The sequence below is a fragment of the Bos indicus x Bos taurus genome, chromosome 25, assembly GCF_003369695.1.
Source record: "Bos indicus x Bos taurus breed Angus x Brahman F1 hybrid chromosome 25, Bos_hybrid_MaternalHap_v2.0, whole genome shotgun sequence".
NCBI classification, from domain to species: domain Eukaryota; kingdom Metazoa; phylum Chordata; class Mammalia; order Artiodactyla; family Bovidae; genus Bos; species Bos indicus x Bos taurus.
Window position 1 is genome coordinate 8462804 of NC_040100.1, and position 25539 is coordinate 8488342.

The 25539-nt window shown below is 47.4% G+C and overlaps 1 protein-coding gene across 1 annotated transcript; it reads left to right on the top strand.

The window, feature by feature from the left end:
• The first annotated feature begins 216 nt into the window (after positions 1-216).
• On the top strand, positions 217-13175 carry CCL24 (C-C motif chemokine ligand 24). Its single transcript, XM_027527771.1, has 4 exons — positions 217-520; positions 9847-10014; positions 10484-10601; positions 12088-13175. Exons 2-4 carry the CDS (start codon positions 9951-9953, stop codon positions 12254-12256), a joined length of 351 nt encoding a protein of 116 aa, XP_027383572.1. The 5' UTR covers positions 217-520; positions 9847-9950; the 3' UTR covers positions 12257-13175.
• Positions 13176-25539: the final 12364 nt, after the last annotated feature.

A 25539-nucleotide genomic window follows, 5' to 3' on the forward strand; every position in this document is an offset into this window, starting at 1 on the left:
AGCCTGGCAGGCTTATAGTCCATGGGATCGCAAAGAGTCAGACAAGACTTAGTGACTCAACAACAGCAATTTTTTTCACAGCCCAGTAAAATAAAGGTGTTTGAAAAAAAAAAAAAAGAAAAGTTGAGTTCTGGGAAGTCCTCCTATCAAGAGATCAAAGGGCAAGGTGCTTCATAGCTGTCACTGTCTCCCCGTTGCACTGCCCAGGGCCACTTCCCTTCCGGGACGGGGCTTAGGGTATGCGAGGAGATGACCGCCCCGTCAGAGCTCCCCCGGTCTATCAATGGGCTGGCCTCTCTCTCCGAGCACTCACCCCCACCCCATGCAATGAAGCCATATTCTCAGATGTCCTCGTGAACTTTGGACTTTTGAGTTTTCAAGCCAAGCCAAAGTGAAATGTACAGGAGGATCCCCTCCCTGCCCTCGAGGCCCCTCCTCCCCGCCTACTCTCCCAGACATGATAGGAAAGGGGAGACATTTCTAGATTTGGTGCTACGACTTGTCACTTAGCCACCTCCAGGTAAGTGGCTCCCAGGACCATCCCCTGTTCCCAGTCCTTTGGGACCGTGTGTGCATTGGGTAACGGGCGGGGAGGGTACCAGGGATAGCAGTGATACCCCCAGCCTGCTCTCCCCTGATACTCTGCATGTCTTACCCCAGTGCCCATCCATCCTCCTGGCTCCTTCCCGCATCTCCCTCACTTTCCACCCCAGACACACTGTCTTCAGCCACTTTCAGTTAGGAGGTCGGGGCAGGAATCCAGGAGAGAGCTGATGGAGCCTGGTGCCGTGGTTCTTCAACAGAAGATGGAGGACCAGTCCTGCTGCATCATGGCTCTGGGGCTTGAGTAGGTCATTTAACCACTCTGAGCCTCAGTTTCCTCACGTGTGAAATGGGAATAATAAAGGATCAGGTAAGAGCTCAGAAAGGGGCTTCCCAGGTGGTGCTAGGGGTAAAGAATCTGCCTGCGAATGTGGGAAATGCAAGAGACATAGGTTTGATCCCTGAATCGGGAAGATCCCCCTGGAGAAGGGAATGGCAACCCACTCCAGTATTCTTGCCTGTAAAATCCTATGGATGGAGGAAGCTCAGGGGTGGCTCAGTGGTCAAGAATCTGGCTATCATGCAGGAGATGCAGGTTTGATCCCTGGGTGGGGAAGATCTCCGGAGGAGGAGATGGCAATCTACTCCAGTGTTCTTGCCTGGGAAATCCCACGGACAGAGGAGCCTGGAGGCTACAATCCACGGTGTCGTAAAAAGTTGGACAGGACTGACCAACTGAGCTTGTGTGCACGCCTAAAGACACCAGTTATATCGGATTTTATCTCTTCTGAATGACCTCATTTTAACTTGATTTTCTCTGTGAAGACTCTGTCTCCAAATCAGGTCCCATTTTGATTCTGGGGGTTAGGACCCCAACACTCATTTTTTTGACGGAGACAAAAATTCAACCCCACACTTTGTTAATTGATTGATTCTTATTTTATTCAGTTCATCACTATCCACTATTACTGATCAACTGTCTCAGACTTGGCCAGTGTGAGCTCCGGCAAGCTAGCTCCTGTGTCCTTTGGACATACGATTCTTTGGGCAATTTCTTTCTTTCTGGCACCAAAAGGATATTCCAGTTTCTGCTTTCTTTGACCCAGCACTGGAATCGTTTATTTCTCCAAGGAGAAATATCTTTGCCAGGTATGCTCATCACTACTGGTGTACTACCCTTTCTGAAATTTACATGATATTTACATGGACACCTCTGCTTACAATTCAGCACCCTTGGGTTCACGCACTCCTTCCCCTGTTGCATATTTTCTTTTTTGAAACAATGTATTTATTTATTTATTTATTGTTGGCTGTCCTGGCCTGTCCTTGCTGCACTGGCTTTTCTCCAGTCGCCGCAAGTGGGGGCTACTCTCCAGTTGCGGTGCATGAGCTTCTCATTGCAGGGACTTCTCTTGTGGTGGAGCTCTAGAGTGTGTGCAGGCTCGGTAGCTGTGGCACACAGGCTCAGTTGCCCTGCGGCATGTGGGATCTTCCCGGATCAGGGATTGAACCCGTGTCTCCTGCATGGGCAGGCAGACTCTTAACCACTGGACCACCAGGGAAGTCCCCCCACCCTTTGCATATTTTCAACACTCTTCTCCAAGAAGGACAAACATGGCTTCCATGATCCTCATTTCCAGAGGCCTAGAATACAAAAACAACCCTCTTATTTTAAGCTATTGGGTGCATGTGTGTGTATGCTCACTTGATCGGTTGCATCGGACTCTTTGCGAACCCATGGACTACAGCCCATCAGGCTCCACTGTCCCTGGAGTGGGTCACCATTTCCTCCTCCGGGGGATCTTCCCAACCCAGGGATCAAACCTGCATCTTCTGAGTCTCCTGCATTGGCAGGTGTATTGTTTACTACTGGCACCACCTGGGAAGCCCATTGTAAGCTGTTAAAAGTCACTTGTGTGTAGAGGGAATGAGTGTCTTTTATTGCCTTTTTATACAGTAGGCTTTGATATAAGAAGGGACAGAGGGAGTCAGGAAGTACTGGGGTCTTAGGAGGGTCGGGGGAGGAAAGAGAGAGAAGGAGGCCCTCAAAGCTTCATCTCTCTGAGGACTCGGCCACGGAACCCGCCTAAGGAAGCTTCCTTTTCTGCCTGTTTGCCAGGAAGTGTGCCCAGGGTCGGGGAGAGCCGGGGGAAAACCCACTGCTTCCTGCCCACCTGTGTGCCCTCTCAGATTTCACTCTCATTAATCAGACCCTTGGATGAAAGTCAGGCCATGTGAGGGAGATAGACGAGAGTTTTGAAACTGGGTGTGGCCTTTATGAAGCCTTCAAGGCCCCACCACTGGAACAAACATTTGGAAGGTGTCCTCAGCAGCTTCTTCCTTTTTGGTTGTGCTGCAGGACTTGTGAGATTAGTTTCCCCGCCAGGGATTGAAGCTGAGCCCGTGGCGGTGAGAGCACAGAGTCTTAACCACTAGATCTCCAGGGAATTCCCTCCTTTAAATTTTAATTTAGATAAAATCCACATCACGTAAGAATTCACCATTTTAACCTCTTTAAAACATACGTGTGAGTGGTATACTCACAGTTTGTACAACCGTCACTACTATAAAATTCTAGAACATTTTTATCACCTCCAAAAGAAACTCTGTATCTCCCTACTTTTTCTTCCTACCAGGCCCCCAGCAGCCAGTAATCTGCTGTAAATCCTTCTGGATTCATCTGTTCTGAACATTTCCTACCAATGGAATCATAGTGTCTGGACTGTTGTGCCCATCATTTAACTTAATGAATATATCGGTACTTCGCTCCTTCTCCCGGCTGAATAAAATCCCGCTGTACATTGCACTGGAGCCTTGTCCATTTATCACTGGAGGGACATCAGGCTGTTCCCACTTTCCAGCTACTACGAATACTGTTGCTATGAAGGTTCAGGTGCAAGTTTCCATGTGAATGTCTGTTTTCCGTTTTCTAGGGTTAGGGTGAGGGTATGAAGTTATTGGATCATATTGTAACTCTACATTTAACTTTTTGAGGAACTGCCAAATTTTTCCATAGTAATTATACCATCTTACATTCCCCATGAGTAATGTGTGAGGGTTCCCATTTCCTTGGCAACACTTTTTATTTTCTGTTGTTTTTTTTTCATAGCCATCCTTGTGGGTGCGAAGTGATATCTCATTGTGATAGCTCATTGCTTTTCCCTATTGACTAATGATGCTGAGCATCTTTTCATGTGCTTATGGAATTTGTCTCTCTTCTTTGGAGAAACGCCTAGTTAAATTCTTTGCTTATTTTAAAATTATATTTTTTTGTCTTTGTATTGTGGACTTTGTATATTCTGGATGCTAGAATTATCAGATAATTTCCAAATATTTTCTCCCATTATGTGGGTTGGCTACTCACTTTCTTGAGAGTGTGCTTTGATTCACAAAAGTTTTTAATTTTAAAGAAGTCCAACTTATTTATTTTTTTCTTTGCTTGCTTGTGCTTTTAGTGTCATATCAAAGAAACTGTTACTTAATCCAAGGTCACGAAGATTTATACCTATGTTTTCTTCTAAGGGCTTCCCCGGTGGCTCAGATGGTAAAGAATCCGCCTGCAATGTGGGCCACCTGGGTTCCATCCCTGGGTTGGGAAGATCCCCTGGAGGAGGGAATGGCAACCCACTCCAGTATTCCCGCCTGGAGAATCCCCATGGACAGAGGAGCCTGGCTGAGAGTTTTATAGTTTTAGCTCTTTCATTTAGATTTTCGCTCTATGTTGAGTTAATTCTTCTATGTGGTATGAAGAGGGGCGTCACTTTATTTATCTGCTTATGGATATCCAGTTGTTCCAACACAACTGTTGAGAGACTGTTCTTTCCCATCAAATGAACTTTGCACCCTTGTCAAAAATCAATTGACTGTAAATGTAAGGGTTTCTTTCTGGACTCTCAACTCTGTTCCTGTAATCTACATATCTATCCTCATGCCAGTATCAATCTATCTTGATTACCTTAGGGTGCAATAAGTTTTGAAATCTGGAAGTGTTAGTCCTCCAACTTTGCTTCCTTTTTCAGGATTGTTTTGGCTGTTCTGAGTTCCTTGCACTTCCACGTGAATTTTAGGATCAGCTTGTCCATTTGCCTTCTTTTTCTTAACCTTTTTTCTTCCTCACATTCCCTCTATATTTCTAACACCCTACATGGTGGTTGAGGTTTCAGCTGCAAATAAGATACAGTCAGGGACCGTGTGACCAGGAACAAGTTACTTCACCTCCGTGCAACAAAATTAATAATATCTACTCCATAGGGTCATTATCGTAAAGATTAGATTAAATGACATGATATACGAAAGGTCACTGGAAAAGACTAAGATTGCTTAGTCAGTTCACCAGCTTGTAAACAAGTTGTAATAAAAACAACAAAACAAGATGACCACCTTTTGTTAACTGAAATGTTCTAATAGGTATACACTTTAGTGAACTACTTCTTTGGTAAATAAGCCAATATTTTTGTAAAATTTTTAATGCTTCCAAGTCAATGAAGAGTTTATAAAAGGCTCCTTACAAAAGGCATTTTATATGTCATTGCCTGGTAGATTATAAGATACAATTATCACTGTTTTGTACTTGATATATTATCTCCCAAAGAAAGACTGGTCTTTCCATGAAGAAATGGACTTTCTGAGTTGTGTTCGCTCCTGGATCCCTTGTCCCTAGAACTTACCTGCCACTTAGTATAATAAATATTTGTCGGGAAATAAAGGAAACACATAACCATCTTCTCGTGGGAACTTGATCTATCCAGACGGGGAGCCAAATACTTGACATGAGTTATCTTACTGAATCCTCATAATAACCTACGAGACAGATATTGTCACTATGTCCCATTTTACAGACGGGGTGTGGATGCTAAGGTTTGGAGGAGTTAAGTAACACTGGCCACCCAGCTGAGTTAAGATTTCAACCCTGGCAGGTGACTCTCCAATCTAGAAAGGTGGTCATCTGAGCCATGGCTCCTGGTCAGTCTTCTCAGGGTTTAGGGAGGGGCTTTATTTTTTTTTTAACTGATGCAAAATGTTTATTCCAAGTTGGGAGGGTCTTTAAAAGATGGGTTCTGGACTGGCTTCCATGATGTGGGTCTTAGGAAACCCGCAGGTGCTTCTTACCCACAATCCAGGACGCGCCAGGGGTCACACCCAGATTCCGTATCGCCCTCTCCTCTAGGCACCTCAGGTCAGTCTAATGTGTGGAGCAGAGCCAATTAAGCTCTCTCGACCCCTGATCGTCCCTCCCCTGGGAAGCTACGTGATCTCCAATCCCTGCCCCCCGTCCCTTCCTATCACACCTGCCGCTGGATCCAACCATGACTCGAGACCACAGATCTGACCTCACTGACCCTGACCTCAAAACTGAGTGGCCCCCCGCCAACAGGATCACGGCTGAGCTTGCCTGGCGAGAGGCACCGCCTGAACCTTGAACTCAGGTAGAACTCAGTTCAAATGCCAGCTCTCCCCTTTCCTAACCTTGGAGTTTCAGTCTCCTTGCTATAAAGTGGGGAAAATTAACGCAGACAAGAGCTTCAAAGTACTTAGCAGCTTCATCAGCAAGTGGGGCTCTGCTCCGTTGGTCACCTTTCCTACCCCATGCACCCCAGCCGAACATCATAACCCCTGTCTGTGGTCTGCTTTTGCACCACTTAGGGTCATCAAGGCCCATTCTTTCTTGCTGGGACTCGTCTTTGTGTATGGAGTTGTTTCTAGTCCAAGGTAACAGCTCACCTCTTCTGATCGGTTCTTATGAGGATGTGCCTTGGAGCGCCCTCGTCCATTTGGCCGCTGTGCGTTGGCCCAGCTTCCCTTTGAATTCTGTGCTTCATCGTCGCTCATGGTGTGACCCACCCAGGAGAGGCAACCAGGACAGCACCCTGGCTACTGTTCATGAGGGCAGGACCACTGCCACCTGCTCCCTGCCAGGAACAGCTCTGATCCCCCCAACTGCTCAATTCCTCCCCAGGGCCAGCTCCTCTGAAGAAAACATCGGAAGGGAAAGGCCCTCAGCAAGGATCTTGGCCAGGCTTCTCAGACTGCAGATATTCTTAGATTTCAGATATGCTGTCTCTGTTTCTGTCGTATTTACATACCATTTGTTCTGTGATTTGCTTTATTTCGTTTTTTTAGTCAAAAAAGGCTTCCCTAGTGGCTCAGTTGGTAAAGAATCTGCTCGCAATGAAGGAGAAGTGGCTCAGTTGGTTAAGAATCTGCTTGCAATGCAGGAGGCCTGATTTCATTGAAACATGTATAATATCATGTATGAAACGAGTCGCCAGTCCAGGTTCGATGCACGATACTGGATGCTTGGGGCTGGTGCACTGGGACAACCCAGAGGGAGGGTAAGGGAGGGAGGAGGGAGGAGGGTTCAGGATGGGGAACGCGGGTATACCTGTGGCGGATTCATTTCGATATTTGGCAAAACTAATACAATATTGTAAAGTTTAAAAAAAAAAAAAAAGAATCTGCTTGCAATGCAGGAGGCCCGATTTCAATCCCTGGGTCAGGAAGATCCCCTGGAGAAGGGAATGGCAACCCACTCCAGTATTCTTCCCTGGAGAATGTCATGGACAGAGGAGCTGGGCTGGCTACAGTCCATGGGATCTCAAAGAATCAGACACAACTTTGAGACTAACTTTCAGCCTTCAGTTTTTTTAGTCAACTCATATTTTCTCTATCACTGTCATAGATATAAAACCCCTCATCATAGACCCTAACATTTAAATTAAAATGAAAAGCGCCCATTCTTGTATCCCCTGTGGTGGTGTGACTGCAACACCGGGGGAAATGCAGATCTGGCCAACACCCCAACTTCTCAGATGGACAAAGCACAGCAGGGGAAGGGGCAGGGTCTGAGCTGGAGTGGAGGGGCTCTGGGTGCTTCATGGAGCAACCCTCTTTCTTTTTGGCCACCTTGCAACATGTGGGATCCTAGTTCATGGACCAGGGTTTGAACCTGGGCCCCCAGAAATGGGAGCTCGTAGTCTTAACGAATGGACTCCTTCCCCAAGTCTTTGCATCCACTGTCTTGCCCTCCTGCCTTCCTTCTCTTTCTCTAGCTATCTCTTTCTATTCTGCTTTCTCGGAACCTTCAACTTATCCCTCTCTTACTTTGAGTAATTGCTCTGGCTGTTGGATTCCCCGTTTCAAGCGGGAACATGCAGGTCCCCGTGATGGGAGTCGGGGTAAGTGGCTCTGTGGTGGTGTCTAGTCATCTTTTGTAGATTGCATTTTTCCCCTTTGTAAAACAGGTTGGTAATCCCTGCCTTACCTGCTTCCCCAGACAGAGTAGTGAGACTGGGTATCGTGTTTCGTTTTGTCTTGAACCAGCCTTTCTTTTATTATTTTAAAACTAATTTTTATTGGAGTGTAGTTGTTTTACCATGTTGTGTTTGAGTGGGTTTTTGTGTGTTTTTTTTGAAGTGTCTTGGGGAAGTCTGTAATTGGTGTTAACTAATTGGGGTGAGGCACCCCACCCCAAACCCTCCCACTAGATGACCTTCTGCCGTCCCACTCCGGTTGCAACATGTGGTCAATGCACGAAGGCTTCCCACCCTGCTCAGTCCAGTCCCCACTCTTCTCTGGCGTGCTACTTCCCTTCCCAGTGCCCCCTGAGTCATGAAACCCAGACAGACAACAGGGTGTCCCCTCTGAATCACTGAGGAGCAAGGATTAGAAGGGGTGCCCTAAAATGGACTTGTGAAAAGCTCTTGCACATGTAAAGGGCTCTCATTGAATGCTCCCATCTTCTGTCCAGTGAGAGTTGCCACTGCTGGCTGGGGAGGAGCTGAGTGGGGTGCTCAGCAATTTTCACTCTATGAACAAGGCACTGCTGATCAAGGCCTCCCCGACTTCAGCCCTGTCCCCATCAGAAGACCTGCCACGTGGCTCCCCTGTGTACCCACTGACCCCAGTCGGGCTGGGCAGAGATCCCATGGGAGTCCCTGATCCAGAGGAGAGTGACCCAGAGTTGGTCCATCATATATTCATTCTACAAATACTGGCCATGGAAGAGGTGACCTGCACGGGACTTGGTGGAAATGGGACATTGATCTCAAGGTGTTCATGGTCAACTGGGAGGCATAGACACACAGCTGGTCACCATCAGCCAGGTGATGTGGGCCACTGTCGTGCCCCACAGGTGTGCTCTTGCAAGACCAGAGTGGAGAGGCTGGAGAAAGCCAGCTGTTCCTGTGAGAAATGGAATGGAGAGGACGGAGTAGATTTGGGAAAGGAAGCAGCAGTCTCTAAACATGGGGTCCCAGGCTGGGAGCCAGGAATGGGGGACGGAGTTGGGTGGGTATCATGTTCCATTCAGTGTGACAACTGAGCTGAGTATTACGGGTTACAAAGCTCTAGGACAGTCCCCACTGCCTTTCATCCTCCAAACCTCAGCACAGCCAACCTCACACCCTCCACAAGGGCATCCCCTACTTTCCTCCTCGCAGTACTGGCCAGTCCTTCCAATATCCCCTTGTCTCAGGTTTGGGTCCCTAAAGGAGACCCTGAGATGAGGATTCATGGGCCAGTGGTTTATCCAACAGTGCTTCCAGGCGAAACCAGCAGGGGAGAAGGGAAGCAGACACCGAAGGGAAGGGGTCACTCAAGCCTTGTCTCACAAAGAGAAACTGACTCAGCCCTGACAGGAACACTGGAAACAGTGTAGATCACACTGGACCTGGAGTCTGTACCCCTCCAGCCAGCATTGGTCAAGGGCTTCCCTGAGGATGTAAGTTTCCAGACACTTCCCACTTTCCTAGAGCCTGCAGGCTAGGCAGCTCTGGCAGCTTGGGGGCTAGAAAGGCAAGGTCACCAAGAGGCGGTGTGCATGAGCATGGGCAAGGGGTCTGAGGGGCTGGAGACGGATGATACTTGACTCTACGCCCACTCCGCCAGCACCTGCAATAGCTGATTCTATGCACTTGATCTTATATGTGCCTCCCCACTTAGAAGCCTGGCACAGGGTACATGCCTAATAAGAGCTGCTAAATGAGTGAATGGATGATAGTGTTACCCATTTTCAGATGAAGAAACTGAGACTCAGAGAGGTGAATGACTGACCCAGAGTCCCACAGGCAATGGCCAGCATAGCCAGGCTCCATATCAGCCTTCTGACTGTGCATCCAATGTGTTTGCTCTTCACCCTGGCGGGGGAATGCCCTCCTCCTCCAGCTCTTTCTTAGCATGCTCAGGATAACCCCTGACTCAGCAGGCAACAACTTCCCCTTTGCAGATCTGAGGCTTCTAGGACTTTGAATGGGGGGGGAGGCTTCCCAAAGAGAGGCCGCTATATAAACCGATGTTTCCTCCTAGCTGCCTGAAAAGGGCCAGAGGGTAGGTCAAGTGCTCTCATCCCAGCCGTTCTCCTCCTGCCTGCCAGCACTGAGCCCTGAGCTGTCCTCTCTGCTCTCCAGAACATGGCAGGGCCCGTGACCATGGCAACCAGCCTCCTCCTCTTGGCCCTGTGCATTCCCCCTGCAGGTAAGACCTCTGACCCCATCCTGGGTCTCCTGTTCGGGATAGCCATCCCAAGGGCATGACTGGGATGGCACAGCAGAGCGTGGAGGACCGAGCAGCCTCGGTCTGCAGGGGAATGGTGAGAAGGGGGGCAGCCCAGTGGCTGGACCGGAGGTGTTTAACGCAGGGTGCGTGTATGCTAAGTCGCTTCTGTCATGTCCGACTCTTTGTGACCCTATGGACTTTAGCCTGCCAGCCCCCTATGACCATGGGATTCTCCAGGCAAGAATACTGGAGTGGGGTTGCCGTGCCTTCCTCCAGGGGATCTTCCCAACCCAGAGATCCAACCTGTGTCTCTTGCAGCTCCTACGTTGCAGGCGGATTCCTTATCCCTGAGCCACCAGGGAAGTCCTTAGGGTATGGGCCCTTATTGAAGCTCAGAGTCTAGGGCAGGCTAGTGGAGACCATGGCTCTTTTCTCTCCTGTCTTCTAGACTCCGTGACACTCCCCTCTTCCTGCTGCATTACCTTCATTTCCAAGAAAATTCCTGAGAGCCGAGTGATAAGCTACCAGCTTACCAACAGGAGCATCTGCCCCCAGGCAGGAGTGATGTGAGTAACTATTACTCAGGAGGAGGAGTAACTATTACTCCAGGCCCACTGAGGGCCCTGCTCTGTGATCCCGGACAGGTCACCCCACCCCTCTGAACCTCAGCTTCCTCACCGTGAGATTAGCAAGAGGATTCAGAGTTGACCATCATAAATATACGAGGCAACCTCTGGGGCCTATTTTTGTTGTTGCTGTGTAGTTGCTTACTTCTTCCGACTCTTTGCCATACCACGGACTGTAGCCCGCCAGGCTAGTGTCCATGGGATTTTCCTGGCCAGATTACTGGAGTGGATTGCCATTTCCTTCTCCAGGGGATCTTTTCCGACCCAGGGATCGAACCTGCGTCTCCTGCATTGGCAGGCAGACTCTTCACCAGTGAGTCACCAGGGAGATCCATTGGGGCATATAACATTCCCCTAACTAACCCGCTCAGCCATTACATCAGCTGCAGTTGATTATCCCCATTTGACGGGGGGCAATCGAGGCTAAAAGGTGACCTACTCAAAGTCACTTAGGACTTGAAATAAACTTCAGAGTTTCGAGACAGCAAGTGGGAGCTCACTTCATAAACAGCAACAGAAATGTGATCTTTTCTTAACCCAGAAGGTAGTATTTATTATGCATAACCATTTCCTTGTAGTGAATTGTTTAAAGCTGCTAACACTTGTTCAAATTGTTTTGCATGCTCAGTCACCTCAGTCATGTCCAGCTATCTTTGCAATCCTATGAACTGTATAGTCTGCCAAGCTCCTCTGTCCATGGGATTCTCCAGGCAGAAATACTGGAGCGAGTTGCCATGCCCTTCTCCAGGGAATCTTCCCAACCCAGGGATCAAACCCATGTCTCTTATGTCTCCTGCATTGGCAGGCAGGTTCTTTACCCACCAGTGCCACTTGGGAAGCCCCCAAAGCAAGCGTTTATGCAATGGTTTACAGAATTCAGAGAATTGCTTTTATCAGTCTGGAAGTTAATTAAAACTTTGAATCTTTATTTTGTCTGCATCTTTGAGGGGCATTAAAGAAAACCATTGTATTATTATTGGTAATTTTCTCCATTGGCACCAGACCCAGCTCCACAGCCTGGCATCCCTGGCTTGGAAGAGGGCATTCCACTGCCTCCTCCCAGCTCTGGCATCCTTATCAACCACCTTTCCTTGCACAGCGTGTGAACTGGAGGCCTTTTTGTCTTGGGGGTTTTCAATGCAACTTCTCTCATTCCCTGTGAGTAGACACTGTGTCTCTCCCTTCAGACCCAGTGTTCTGTGCAGGCAGAGCTGGGCTTCCCCACCTGACAAGGAGGTTACCGAACATGAACATGAAGTTTTTGAAACAAAGGGATGCAGACGCACAGAGAGAAGACATTGTGTTCAGAGCCTGCCAGGAGGCTGGGGCAGCGCGTGTTCTCTGGGCTTCCGCGTGCCGTCCTCAGGAAGGGAAGGGATTCCCCGGCCCCGCCCGGCTTCATGGGTGCCCTGTCTTCTCCCCACAGCTTCACCACCCGGAAGGGCCAGAAGTTCTGCGGCAATCCCAAGTTGCCGTGGGTCCAGAAGTATGTAAAGAACTTGGATGCCAAGCAGAAGAAAGCCTCCGCTAGGGCCAGGGCGATGAGCACTACAGCCCCCTTCTGGAGACACCTGGCCAACAGCACCTTCATCTAAGCCCGGCCCTGGCCCCCAGTCCTGAGCTGGGGCCTGGGTCCCGCCTCCTGGCAGGCTGCTCTGGGCCTGGTGAGCCAGCGGTGGTAGGCAAAGGACTGCTGTTGCCGTTTCTTTGCATCATTCTCGGGGGATGTGTCTAGTTTATTTAAAAAACCCAAGGCTCCAAGGATCCCAGCCTCTTGCTTTTCCTGAGCTGGGGAGAGAAGGTCCCAGAAGCAGGGCTGTGGCAGTCCTTTGTCCTTCCTCTGAGCTGGAGCCGGCCCTTCTCCAACTCACAGGTTGCATAAGAGTCCCAGTGGACGAGACCTGACCTACAGACAGATTCTGTTTGTGCCTTAGCCTGCAGGTAGCTTCGATGGGCCTTCTGGTCTTGTAGTGAGGCCTCCAGGCTGTCTGCCTGTCTGTCTGTCTGGGGATGGGTGACCTCTCAACACCTGTAGCTCTCCATCATGATGGGGATGCTCCTGGGTTGTCCTACTCACAGGTGAATAAAAACCCAACAAAAATAGAGGGCTCTTGGTCACAGACACTGCCAGATCCTGGCCCTCCTTGCACACCTCTGTGGGACATGATTAATAACGTTTTCAGGAACTCGTTGGTTTTTGTAATGAATGGACCTGGAGGACTTGGGTGAGGGGCCAGCCTGGGGAGCTGCATTCTTCTGTGAAGATACGGGATTGAGGAGATGTTTTGCTTCGTGGTATGTTTTGGCTTCCCTGCTGCTTTGGGGATAAAGACCCACTCTGCCTTTGAGGCTGGCCTTTCCCCTACGTTTTGCTGAGGGGTAGATGAGGTGGGAGTTGAGGGCGAAGAGGATCCCAGTTTTTTCCCAGCATCATGTCATTTGTCTGTCAAGTGTAGAGGGACACACTGGCTGTTCTGAAATGACAATCCAAGTAAAATAGAATCTTTCCTTCGAGGTTGGTCCTGTCTTTCCTGTTCTCATCTCCCTCGGGCGGGAGGTTTGGGGTGTGAACAGTTGAGTGTGTGCCCAAGAGATCACCCTGAATGAGTTGTCCATTCAAGGCTGGGAGGGAATGAAGGCAGCCTGAGCCCAGGGCATCCCAGGAGTGGTCTTGGCCTGCCCTTGGGAATCCTGTTATGAACTTCGAGAAACATACATGAGTGACTGGATTCAGTTAAATTTATAAACAATTTCCACAGAACACATTGTTGCACAACAAGCTGTTTAGGCTTCATAAGACTATTAAATTATAAAAGATGGTCTCTGGATTCAAAGGATCAGGGAGAAAAATAACACATCAGCACTTACAAGTCGAAAGCAGTATGGCTTTCATACCAATCCTGATTGATAAACTGCAGGAGCTTGAAATATGTCACTTAACTTCTCTGAGCCTGTTTCCCTCATCTGTAAAATGTTGTTGTTGCTGTCGTTCGGTTGCTAACTTGTGTCCTATTCTTTGCAACCCCATGGACTGCAGCACGCCAGGCTCCTCTGTCCTTCCCTATCTCCCGGAGCTTGCTCAGACTCATGTCCATTGAGTCGGTGATGCCATCCAACCATCTCATTCTCTGTCACCCCTTCCCGTCCTGCTCTCAGTCTTTCCCAGCACCAGGGTCTTTTCCACTGAATCAGCTCTCCGGGTCAGGTGGCCAAAATATTGGAGCTTCAGCTTCAGCATCAGTCTTTCCAACAAATATTCGGGGTTGATTTCCTTTAGGATTGACTGGTTTGATCTCCTTGTTGTCCAAGGGACTCTGGGAGATGAAAAACTTTTCATTTTTGTTTGAGTTTTCCCCAGAAGCAGTCCCCAAAATAAAGATTGGGGTTAAAATACTACATTTGGGAGGTACTGGTCGCACGCACAGGAACCACCACCAGGAGAATGAGGATGTAACACGAGAGACAGAAAGCAGCCAGTAAGAGTGTGATATCAAGCGGAGGGGAATCAGCTCCAGTCACTGGGAAGCGGTGTGAGACCCACCCCTCAGAATTATACCTCCCTCCATCGGTCATTGCCAACTGGGGAGAGATCCCCAGCCGTCTTCCTGCAGGTGGGAGGCAAGCCAACCTTCCACGGTTCAAAACAAGCCTCCAGGTACAGAAAGTCTGAAGAGCACTGAAAAGCCTGGCAGTAAACTGTTTAAGTTCTCTGGTTGTTGTTGTTCAGCTGCTAAGTTGTGTCTGACTCTTTGCGACACGGTGGACTGCAGCATGCCAGCCTTCCCTGTCCTTCACTATTAGCTCAAACTCATGTCCATTTAAGCTGGTGATGCAATCTAGCCATCTCTTCCTCTGCCACCCTCTTCTCCTCCTGCCCTCAGTCTTTCCCAGCATCAGGGTCTTTTCCAGTGAGTTAGCTCTTAGCATCAAGTGGCCAAAGTATTGGAGCCTCAGCTTCAGCATCAGCCCTCCCGATGAATATTCACGGCTGATTTCCTTTAGGATTGAGTGGCACTTTCTTTTAACTCCATACAAAGCAGAATCGAGGGTATGGATAAACCACGCAGAAAAGAGGACATTCTGATGTGGGGAAAAGAGCCTGCAGAGATCCTTAACAAAGAGCTGGCATCTGAATGGTGACTGAGCTTTCCCTCTGAAAAGAAGAGTGGTTTTCTAAGGATGGAAGAGAGCTTGCACCTTCAGGGATGAGAGACTGAACCACAAATAGACATTGGTCTCATAGGTGACAACAGAACTCTGACGCAGAGCCTCTGTAGCAACCAGCCCAGAACCCTCACGAGAGGGGTCAGTGACTGCCAGCGCCTTAATGGTCCCCCTTTTCCAACTTGGAACCAGTCAGAGAAAGCCAAATATACTCCTGGGGTTTTCCCTGGAGGCCCAGTGGTAAAGAACCTGTCTGCTAATGCAGGAGACACAAGAGACTTGGGTTCAATCCCTGGGTCGGGAAGATGCCCTGGAGTAGGAAATGGCAACCCACTCCAGTACTCTTGCCTGGGAAATCCCAAGGACAGAGGAGCCTGGTGGGCTACAGTCCATGAGGCCACAAAGAGTCGGACACGACTGAGCAACTAAAAACCAGTTGTTAAGACTTCGCCTCCCAGTGCAGAGGATACCGGTTTGATCCCTGGTCAGAGGAGCTAAGAGTCCACATGCCTGGTGGCCAAAAAAACAAAACATAAAAAACAGAAATAACATTGTAACAAATTCAATAAAGACTTTTTTCCCACGCAGAAAAAATATTTAGAGAAACAAACAAACTCCCAAATCAATCACAGAAGATGTCTGTTTCTAATTATCCCGTCTCCAGCTTCCTGACCCCAGCTTCCAATGAAGACATCCCTGTGCCTTCCTTCACATCCTCCCTGAAACTCTCCCACCCGCCCGGTGGCCCGTGAGTCCCTGCAAAACGCAAATGATGCATCTGACTCCTCTGCTGAACGAACTGTCTTTTCTGGTTCTCATCTGGCGGTTCATGTTTGTTTCGTCAGATCTGGTACAGCGGCAGCCTGGCTCATGAAGAGGATTGATGGCAAGGAGACGAGTGCCCCCGAGAGGGTGGAGAGGCTGGAACTCTGTCCTACGGCTGGCAGGTGTGCTTCCTGATCCAGCCTCTCTGGATGGTCTGGGAGCATATGTTAAAAGGTTAAACACGCATCCCATTGACCCAGCAATTCCACCTCCAGGAGTGTGTCCTACACACTTGCCCAGAAGTGCATGTACAAGAATGCAGGCAGTGCTATTCGTGTGGCTTCTCTTGTTTTAGAGTGCAGGCTCAGTAGTTGTTATTCACGGGCTTAGTTGCCCTATGGCGTGCAGGATTTTAATTCCCAGACCAGGGATAAAACCCATGTCCCCTGCATTGCAAAGTGGATTCTTAACCAATGGACACCAGAGAAGTCCCCCAAGACATATTTTTAAGTGGAAAAAAAAAAAAGCAAGGTGCATAAGGGCATGAAGTGTATGATCCTATTTGTGCAAATAAAGATGCTTGTATGCTTAGCAACTTGATGGACACAGACCATCAAGAGTGGTTGCCTTTGGCAAGTCAGAATGGGAGTCAGGGAGACAGAAGATATTGTGACATCTTTATTAGTACTTTTCTGGGGTGTTTAAACTTCTTGCGATGTGCACTTATCCCTTTTGTAGTAAAAACTAGTGTACGGAAGCTGTATTTTCTGTGCCCCTTTCCCTCGGGCCGTATACCTTCGGTGTGCTCCTGACTTCTTCCAACAGTCAGGAGGATCTGTGGCTCTGTGCCTGGGTACTTCATTCTTTGCCAGAAATACCAGGGAATGAAGAGCCCCAGGTAGCCCTCAACCAACAGCTAATTAGAGTGGATGTCTCGAAGAAGGAAATGGCAACCCAATTCTGTATTCTTGCCTGCAGAATCCCACGGACAGGGGTTGAACCTGGTGGGCTATATAGTCCATGGGGTTGAACATGACTGAGGTTGGACATGACTGAGCCATTGAGCACGCATCAGTGTAGTAGAAAAAAAAAAACATCGTGTTCTGTTAACAAATATAGTACAAATAAAATTAACAAAAATAAAATAAAGTAGACATCTAACCACCATCCCAAGTCCCTATCTCCTTGGTGGAAAAAGCCCTGGGGAATGTGTTCTCCGCTATCTGCCAACAAATTGCTGTTTCACAATCAATTACAGGCTTGACAACACACCCTTCTGGCTGCCTGCCCTTCTTGCTGGTGTGTCTGCATCTCCTAAATAAACTACATACTCTTGGACCCTCATCTCAGGGTTTGTTTCTGAGGGAATGCAAACCAAGTCAATCAGTTTAAGTGACCAAAAAAATAAATAAATAAAGGAGAGACCACTCTGTCTGAGGAGTCAGATGGATTTGATCCCAGCCCCCTCCATTTTTGGCTGTGTGATGCTAGAGAAAGTTAATTGAGCTCCCTGGCCTCAGTTCCCACATCTCTAAAATGAGCATAACAGAAGTATCTGCCTCATGCGTTGGCCATGAGGACTAAATAAGGCACTTAATGCATAGGAAACGCTTATCCTAATGCCAGGCACATGGTAACTACTCAATGCGTGTTAACTGCAGGCAGGCTCAAGTTAAGGCAGGAGGCAGAGAAGCCGAAGCTGGTCCTGCTATGGCCAGGGCACCTGGTTGACCCTTCTGTGGCCATTCCAGTGTCTCTGGGCCCACCTACTTCCTCCTGTCTCATTTCTCTGATGGCCATTAAGTGCCTCTGCAGAAAGGAGATCCTCACTGCAATGCTGATTGTGGAGCAACTGAACTGTCCACCAGAAGTCCCAGCCTGCCTTGACCCTGGTCTCTCTTTAGAATGTGAGCCTTGGCTGTGGGTAGTCAGTCTGTGTGTAGGGAGGTGACACCCTCCTGCCCCGCTTCTGGGTTGGCCACCGGCACGATGACAATGCATGGAGTCACCCAGTCTTTCTCCTGCTACCTTGAGATATTCCCGAGATGGAGAGGGTGCTGGGAATTGCTGTGGTCAGGGAGAGACAGAGCTTTGTGAAACCAAAGTTGGGCTGTATTTGGGAGAGCAACCTGCCCCAGACAAAACCTGTCATATGACTCACTGAAACTGAGTAATTAAGCTCTGTTATAGCCCACGGCTGGTGGATCAAAAAGTATAATCGTAACCCAAGGGTAGGGGAGGAAGTGAGCACAGGTGAGCCCCTGAGCCCGAGGAGAGGGGTATGAAGGAGACCCACAGAACAGCAGTTCTCAACCCTCCGGGGCCTCAGAATCTGGCTTGCTCTAGTCATGGCGCATGGGCTTCTCATTGCAGTGGCTTCTCTTGTTGCAGAGAATGGATTCTAGGGTGCACAGTAGTTCAGTGGTTGTAATGCATGGGCTTAGTTGCCCCTTGGCTCATGGGAATCTTCCTGGACCAGGGGTTGAATTCATGTCCTTTGCATTGGCAGGTGGATTCTTAACCACTGGACCACCCGAGAAGTCTCTGTGCAAAAGCTTTTAAGTTTAATTAGGTTCCATTTCTTTATTTTTGCTTTTATTTCTGCTGTTTTAGGAGAAAGATGCCCCTAAAATATATTGCTATGATTTATGTCAAAGAGAGTTCCATTTATGTTTTCTGCTGGGAATTTTATGGTTTCTGGACTTACATTAGGTCTTTAATCGATTTTTAGTTTATTTTTGTATACGGTATTAGAAAATGTTCTAATTTCATTCTTTTTTTTTTAAGTCATTTAAGCTTTTATTTTTGTGAGAGGATTCAAAGGAGAGCTTTAATACAGGTGAGACTCGAGGCTTTTGAAGAGGATCTAAGTCTTGATGAAGTGATTTAGACTCAAATCTTGAATGCATAATCATGGTAGGCCCCAGGGTCTTCAAAAACTTATACTTGATGCTTTCCCAAAGGGCTAAGATTTGAATGCCAAAGTGCAAACTGATTCATGTTTCTGTCCATTAGTGGTCCATGGATTTCTTTAAATGAAGTCATGTTAGCGCCCACAGATATCAGAGTTCTGCAAAACTGGAATCCGCGGTTCCAGGATGACCACAGATGCCCTGCCCCTAATTTCATTCTTTTACATGTAGCTGTCCAGTTTTCCCAGCACCGCTTGTAGAAAAGACTGTTTTTTCTCCATTGTTTATTCTTGCCTCCTTTGTTGTAGATTAATTGATCATTAAGTATGTGGTCACATTATTTCTGGGCTCTCTGTTCTGTTCTGTTGATTTCTGTCTGTTTTTGTGCCAGAACCATACTATTTTGATTACTGTCACTTTATAAAGTAGTCTAAGTTAGAAAATGTGATTCCTCCAGCTCTTTCTTTCCTCCAGTTCTTCTTTCTCAAGATTGTTTTGGATCTTTTGTGTTTCCATACAAAATTTAAAACTATTTGTTGTAAAACTTGTGGTTGCTGGAGGGAAGGGTGGTAGGAGGGATGGTTAGGGAGTTTAGGACTGACATGTACACACTACTATATTTAAAATAAAGAGCCAGTGAGGGCTTCCCTTGTAGCTCAGTCGGTAAAGAATCTGCCTGCAGTGCAGGAGATCTGGGTTCAATCCCTGGGTTGGGAAGATCCCCTGGAGAGGGAAATGGCAACCCGCTCCAGTATCCTTGCCTGGAAAATCTCATGGACAGAGGAGCCTGGTGGGCTGCAGTCCATGGGGTTGCAAAGAGTCAGACACAACTGAGTGACTAACACTAAGGACCTCCTGTATATACATCTTTTTAAAAAAGCAGGGTCTTCCCTGGTGGTCCAGTGGCTAAGACTCTAAGCCCCCAAATGCTGGGGGCCTGGGTTCAATGCTTGGTCAGGGAATTAGATCCTACATGTTGACATATGGCAAAAGCCACCACAATATTGTAATTATCTTCCAGTGGAAATAAATTAATTAATTAAAAAAAGAGAGAGAATTCTGAAATTAAAAGACCCTGCATGCCACAACAAAGATCCAAGATCCTGCGAGCTGCAACTAAGACCTGGTTCAGTTCAGTTCAGTTCAGTTCAGTTCAGTCGCTCAGTCGTGTCTGACTCTTTGCGACCCCATGAATCGCAGCACGCCAGGCCTCCCTGTCCATCACCAACTCCCGGAGTTCACTCAGACTCACGTCCATTGAGTCAGTGATGCCATCCAGCCATCTCATCCTCTGTCGTCCCCTTCTCCTCTTGCCCCCAATCCCTCCCAGCATCAGAGTCTTTTCCAATGAGTCAACTCCTTGCATGAGGTGGCCAAAGTACTGGAATTTCAACTTTAGCATCATTCCTTCCAAAGAAATCCCAGGGCTGATCTTCAGAATGGACTGGTTGGATCTCCTTGCAGTCTGAGGGACTCTCAAGAGTCTTCTCCAACACCATAGTTCAAAGCATCAATTTTTCGGCACTCAGCCTTCTTCACAGTCCAACTCTCACATCCATACATGACCACCGGAAAAACCATAGCCCTGACTAGACGGACCTTTGTTGGCAAAGTAATGTCTCTGCTTTTGAATATGCTATCTAGATTGGTCATAACTTTCCTTCCAAGGAGTAAGCTTCTTTTAGTTTCATGGCTGCAGTCACCATCTGCAGTGATTTGGGAGCCCAAAAAAATAAAGTCTTGACACTGTTTCCACTGTTTCCCCATCTATTTCCCATGAAGTGATGGGACCAGATGCCATGATCTTCGTTTTCTGAATGTTGAGCTTTAAGCCAACTTTTCACTCTCCTCTTTCACTTTCATCAAGAGGCTTTTTAGTTCCTCTTCACTTTCTGCCATAAGGGTGGTGTCATCTGCATATCTGAGGTTATTGTTATTTCTCCCGGCAATCTTGATTCCAGCTTGTGCTTCTTCCAGACCTGGTGCAGCCAACTACATAAATTAAAAAAAAAATTTTTTTTAAGTAGATGTCAGAGCTTTAAAAAAAAATTAGTTCTAGCTCTTTGGAAACATGTTCTTTGTATTTTGGGGGGAGGGGGGAGGGGAAATGCATGACAGTCTTTTCTTTTAAATGATTTTCAGTACACCAAGTAGTAACATGTAACAAGTTAGTGAATTCTAATCTAGCAATTTTGAATAAGAGAAACTAAAAGCAGCCCAGTACTAGGACCCATTGTTCTAACTCTTAGCCGGAAAAAGTACTGTATTAAGGCTGGCTGCTGCTTCACATCAGTTATAAATAAATACTTATTACTTTTTCAGAGATAAAGCCCCTGATCTTCAAGAGAGACTTAGGGAAAGAAATATTTTAATCCCATTCTTTCTTAAGAAAATCAGGTTTTTAAAAACTATCTAAGAAAGAAAAGTCAGTGTTAATAATATGCTGCTTGACCGAAAAGGCATAGAAAACAGACAACATATATCCATTAAATTTCTAAGATATATGAGATAAAAAGATACCACCTTTGGATAAGCTTGCAGCCTGTACAAAGAATCTATGTTTTCTATTCTGCAAAAAGTGAAGGGACCTACTATATAACACACAGAAGTAATTTAATGCCTTTTTGTAAGACTATAACTCCAGCCTTGCTCAAGCCTCAGGTTCCATGAAGGCATTCAAAACACCAGTCCACAGAACAGGTGCTTTTCTCCAGCCTCTATCTATTTATGCGGTAGTTCTCATGGATTTCTGGCCAGATGGCGCAGACAAAGGCCAAGAGGTTATCCAGGACGTCATCCCTGTCCTGCCGGAAGTAGATCTGAAGGATGGTCATGTTCTCCCGGGTGTCCTTCTCCACTTCAGGGCTGCAGCTGCTGTGGGATCGCAGAGCCCAGCTTCCTTGGCCTGGAATTCCTTCTCCTCCCGACTGACTAGCCATGTCGGTGGCAGCAGCGACTTATCACCCCTGTCCTTTGTATCTTGAAAGGGATTGCACTGAATCTATAGTTTGACTAGGGAGCGTGCATGCATGCAGCATGTTTCCATCATGTCCGATTCTTTGTGACTCCAAGAACTGTAACCCGCCAGTTTCCTCTGTCCTTGGGATTATCCAGGCAAGGACACTGCAGTGGGTTGTCCTTTTCTCCTCCAGGCGATCTTCCCAACCCAGGGACCGAATCTGAGTCTCGTGCTGCTTCTGCACTGGCAAGCAGATTCTTGCCAATTGGGAAGCCCAGATGGCCTAGGGTAGTATGGTCATTTTAACGACATTAATTCTTCCAGTCCACATCCTAAAGTCTTGTACTTTCTCAAAGCCTTTGAACTTTTCAGAGCATCCTCCCCTCCCTTCTCCTCCTCTCCCACGTCCCCTCCTTCCTCTCCTCCTCCCTGGGTTTTTCTCCTCTCTCCCACCAGCCAGCCTTCCTACCGGGTTCAACAAGGTCCCACCCACCTATCGAGAGGACGACCATATAATGATGGGGGTCCCTGCATTGCTGACCCCCCAGTGATCAGTTCCTTCAGAGAAACAGCGGTTCTCTTCTCCCCGATTCCCACTTCCTTCCTGGAAACGGACCTTCTGGGAGGGGTTACTGGCAAGGGGCTTTGTTTGGCAGAGAAAGATGTTTTGCTGTCAGAACTTCTGGATTCTTATTGCAGATCTAGATCTCAGCCCTTGCAAAGCGATTTGTTCCAAAGAATCCCAAGGCCTCATCTCTTCAAAGCCTTGTAAAAAGGTGGTGGTTGTTTAGTTGCCAAGTCGTGTCTGATGAACTGCAGTGCTCCAGGTTCCTCTGTCCTTCACTATCTCCTGGAGTTTGCTCAGACTCATGCCCATTGAGTCGGTGATGTCGTCCAACCATCTCATCCTCAGTTGCCCCCTTAGTTGTCTGGAATTCTCTGATGCTCCAGTGGTGGTTAGAACTCTGTGTTCCCCTGCAAGGGCTCAGATTCAATCCTTGGTTGGGGAATTAAGATCCTGCAAGCCACACAGGTATACCTGTGGCAGATTCATTTCGATATTTGGCAAAACTAATACAATATTGTAAAGTTTAAAAATAAAATAAAATTTTTTAAAAAAATCATCAATCCAAAAAAAAAAAAAAAGATCCTGCAAGCCACGCAGCCAAAAAAAAAAAAAGTAATTGTTTAACTTCCCAGAATTACACATTCATCAATTTCCAGGAAATCCCTTCAGAAAACATTCAACATTTACTCTCCTAAAGCTGTGTGCCTGGGTCTTTCACCCAGCATTCCACCCAAGAAACAGATGAGGCTGGGGGAGGAGAGAGAGGGGACATAGGGAAGACAACTCAGGCACCTCCCCAGCTTGACTCCTGACCAATCCCATCTCCGCTCTTTCTGCCCCTTCTTTGATAAGGGGAATAATCACGTTCAGATAAGTTTTGTTTGGCCTCTATATTTCTTGATTCTAGGGAAAAGAAATATACTGTGACTGGCTTTCCCTGGAAATCTCAGTATCCTTCTCCTGACTCTCTGGTTGGTAGTCGTTTAGTCGCTTAAGCGGTGCTGGACTCTGTGACCTCATGGACTGTAGCCCACCAGGCTCCTCCGTCCATGGGATTCTCCAGGCAAGAATACTGGAGTGGGTTGCCATTTCCTCCTCCAGGGGATGTTCCCAACCCAGGGATCAAACCCGGGTCTCCTGCCTTGCCGGCAGATTCTTTACTGACTGAACTACAAGGGAAGCCCTAATTTCAGAACAGTGATAAATCCTAGGGAACATGCACTTCTTGTCTGGATGCTGTGGGTATGACCCCCTCTGGTGATATCACCCAGGGACCTGTTTCCAAGACTCACCTGGAAAAACATCTCTCGGATCTCAGAATTAGGAAGAGCTGCACGAATCTCAGACAACCAGCAGCTTGCTTTTATGTTGTGTATGCTGTGAATCTTGGGACTGATAGCACTTCCCTTTTGATAGCATTCAGTTCAATTCAGTCTCTCAGTCGTGTCCGACTCTTTGCAACTCCATGAATCACAGCACACCAGGCCTCCCTGTCCATCACCAACTCCTGGAGTTCACTCAGACTCACATCCATTGAGTCAATGATGTCATCCAGCCATCTCATCCTCTGTTATCCCCTTCTCCTCCTGCCACCAATCCCTCCCAGCATCAGAGTCTTTTCCAGTGAGTCAACTCTTCACATGAGGTGGCCAAAGTACCGGATTTTCAGCTTTAGCATCATTCCTTCCAAAGAAATCCCAGGGCTGATCTCCTTCAGAATGGACTGGTTGGATCTCCTTGCAGTCCAAGGGACTCTCAAGAGTCTTCTCCAACACCACAGTTCAAAAGCATCAATTCTTTGGCTCTTATCTTTCTCCACAGTCCAACTCTCACATCCATACATGACCACAGGAAAAACCATAGCCTTGACTAGATGGACCTTTGTTGGCAAAGTAACGTCTCTGCTTTTGAAGATGCTATCTAGGTTGGTCATAACTTTCCTTCCAAGGAGTAAGCGTCTTTTAATTTCATGGCTGCAGTCACCATCTGCAGTGATTTGGGAGCCCCAAAAAACAAAGTCTGACACTGTTTCCACTGTTTCCCCATCTGTTTCCCATGAAGTGATGGGACCAGATGCCATGATCTTCGTTTTCTGAATGTTGAGCTTTAAGCCAACTTTTTCACTCTCCTCTTTCACTTTCATCAAGAGGCTTTTTAGTTCCTCTTCACTTTCTGCCATAAGGGTGGTGTCATCTGCATATCTGAGGTTATTGATATTTCTCCCGGCAATCTTGATCCCAGCTTGTACTTCTCCCAGTCCAGCGTTTCTCATGATGTACTCTGCATATAAGTTAAATAAGCAGGGTGACAATATACAGCCTTGACGGACTCCTTTTCCTATTTGGAACCAGTCTGTTGTTCCATGTCCAGTTCTAACTGTTGCTTCCTGACCTGCATACAGGTTTCTCAAGATGCAGGTCAGGTGGTCTGGTATTCCCATCTCTTGAAGAATTTTCCACAGTTTATTGTGATCCACACAGTCAAAGGCTTTGGCATAGTCAATAAAGCAGAAATAGATGTTTTTCTGGAACTCTCTTGCTTTTTCCATGATCCAGCGGATGTTGGCAATTTGATCTCTGGTTCCTCTGCCTTTTCTAAAACCAGCTTGAACATCTGGAAGTTCACAATTTATGTATTGCTGAAGCCTGGCTTGGAGAATTTTGAGCATTACTTTACTAGCGTGTGAGATGAGTGCAGTTGTGCGGTAGTTTGAGCATTCTTTGGCATTGCCTTTCTTTGGGATTGGAATTAAAACTGACCTTTTCAATAGTATTAGCTCATTGAAAGCTCGCTAACCCTCGAAGGCAAACAGGTGCCACACCTTATCTGTCAGTCCTTATTAACCCTTTGCTTTGACGTTATCACCTAATTGAGGAGTTTGGCTCCAGGACAGAGCCTGAAGCAAGTCAACCTTGAGGCCTTTTCTCAGGGTAGGGGGGTGGGCAGGGGAAAGGATCCTGAGACACCCAGAGGCAGGATAAGACACAGACATGAGACAAACCTGGCTTTGAACCTTGGCTCTACCACCTGCTGTTGGGCTTCCCTGGTGGCTCAGTGGTAAAGAATCTGACTGCCAATGCAGGAGACACAGGTTCAATCACTGAGTTGGGAAGATCCCCTGGAGGAGGAAATGGCAAACTACTCCACTATTCTTGCCTGGGAAATCCCATCACCAGAGAAGCTTGGCGGGCTACAGTCTGTGGGGTCGCAAAAGAGTCAGACCCAACTTAGCGACTAAACAACAAAACAATCTGCCACCTGCTATCTGTGCGACCTTGAACAAATCACCTCCCTTTTCTGAATCCCAGTTTCTTTGGATGAAAAGTAAGGATATGAAAACCTCCCCCAGAGAACTGCCATGAAGATAGATGGAGTGACTGGTAACAAACAATACCCTCTCCCCCGCAAAAAAAGCTTGTCTTTTTCCAATTCCTGGAAACATGTTTTCTTTTCTGGACTCCATCCAGACTAGGACACTGCCTGGGCTTCCCAGGTGGCTCACTGGTAAAG

Bases quoted from the DNA above. Each gene is read 5' to 3' on its own strand.
- CCL24 (XM_027527771.1), top strand. From the start codon at position 9,951: ATGGCAGGGCCCGTGACCATGGCAACCAGCCTCCTCCTCTTGGCCCTG. The intron at 10,015-10,483 runs GTAAGACCTCTG...CCTGTCTTCTAG, and splicing joins CCTGTGCATTCCCCCTGCAG to ACTCCGTGACACTCCCCTCT. The intron at 10,602-12,087 runs GTGAGTAACTAT...TTCTCCCCACAG, and splicing joins TGCCCCCAGGCAGGAGTGAT to CTTCACCACCCGGAAGGGCC.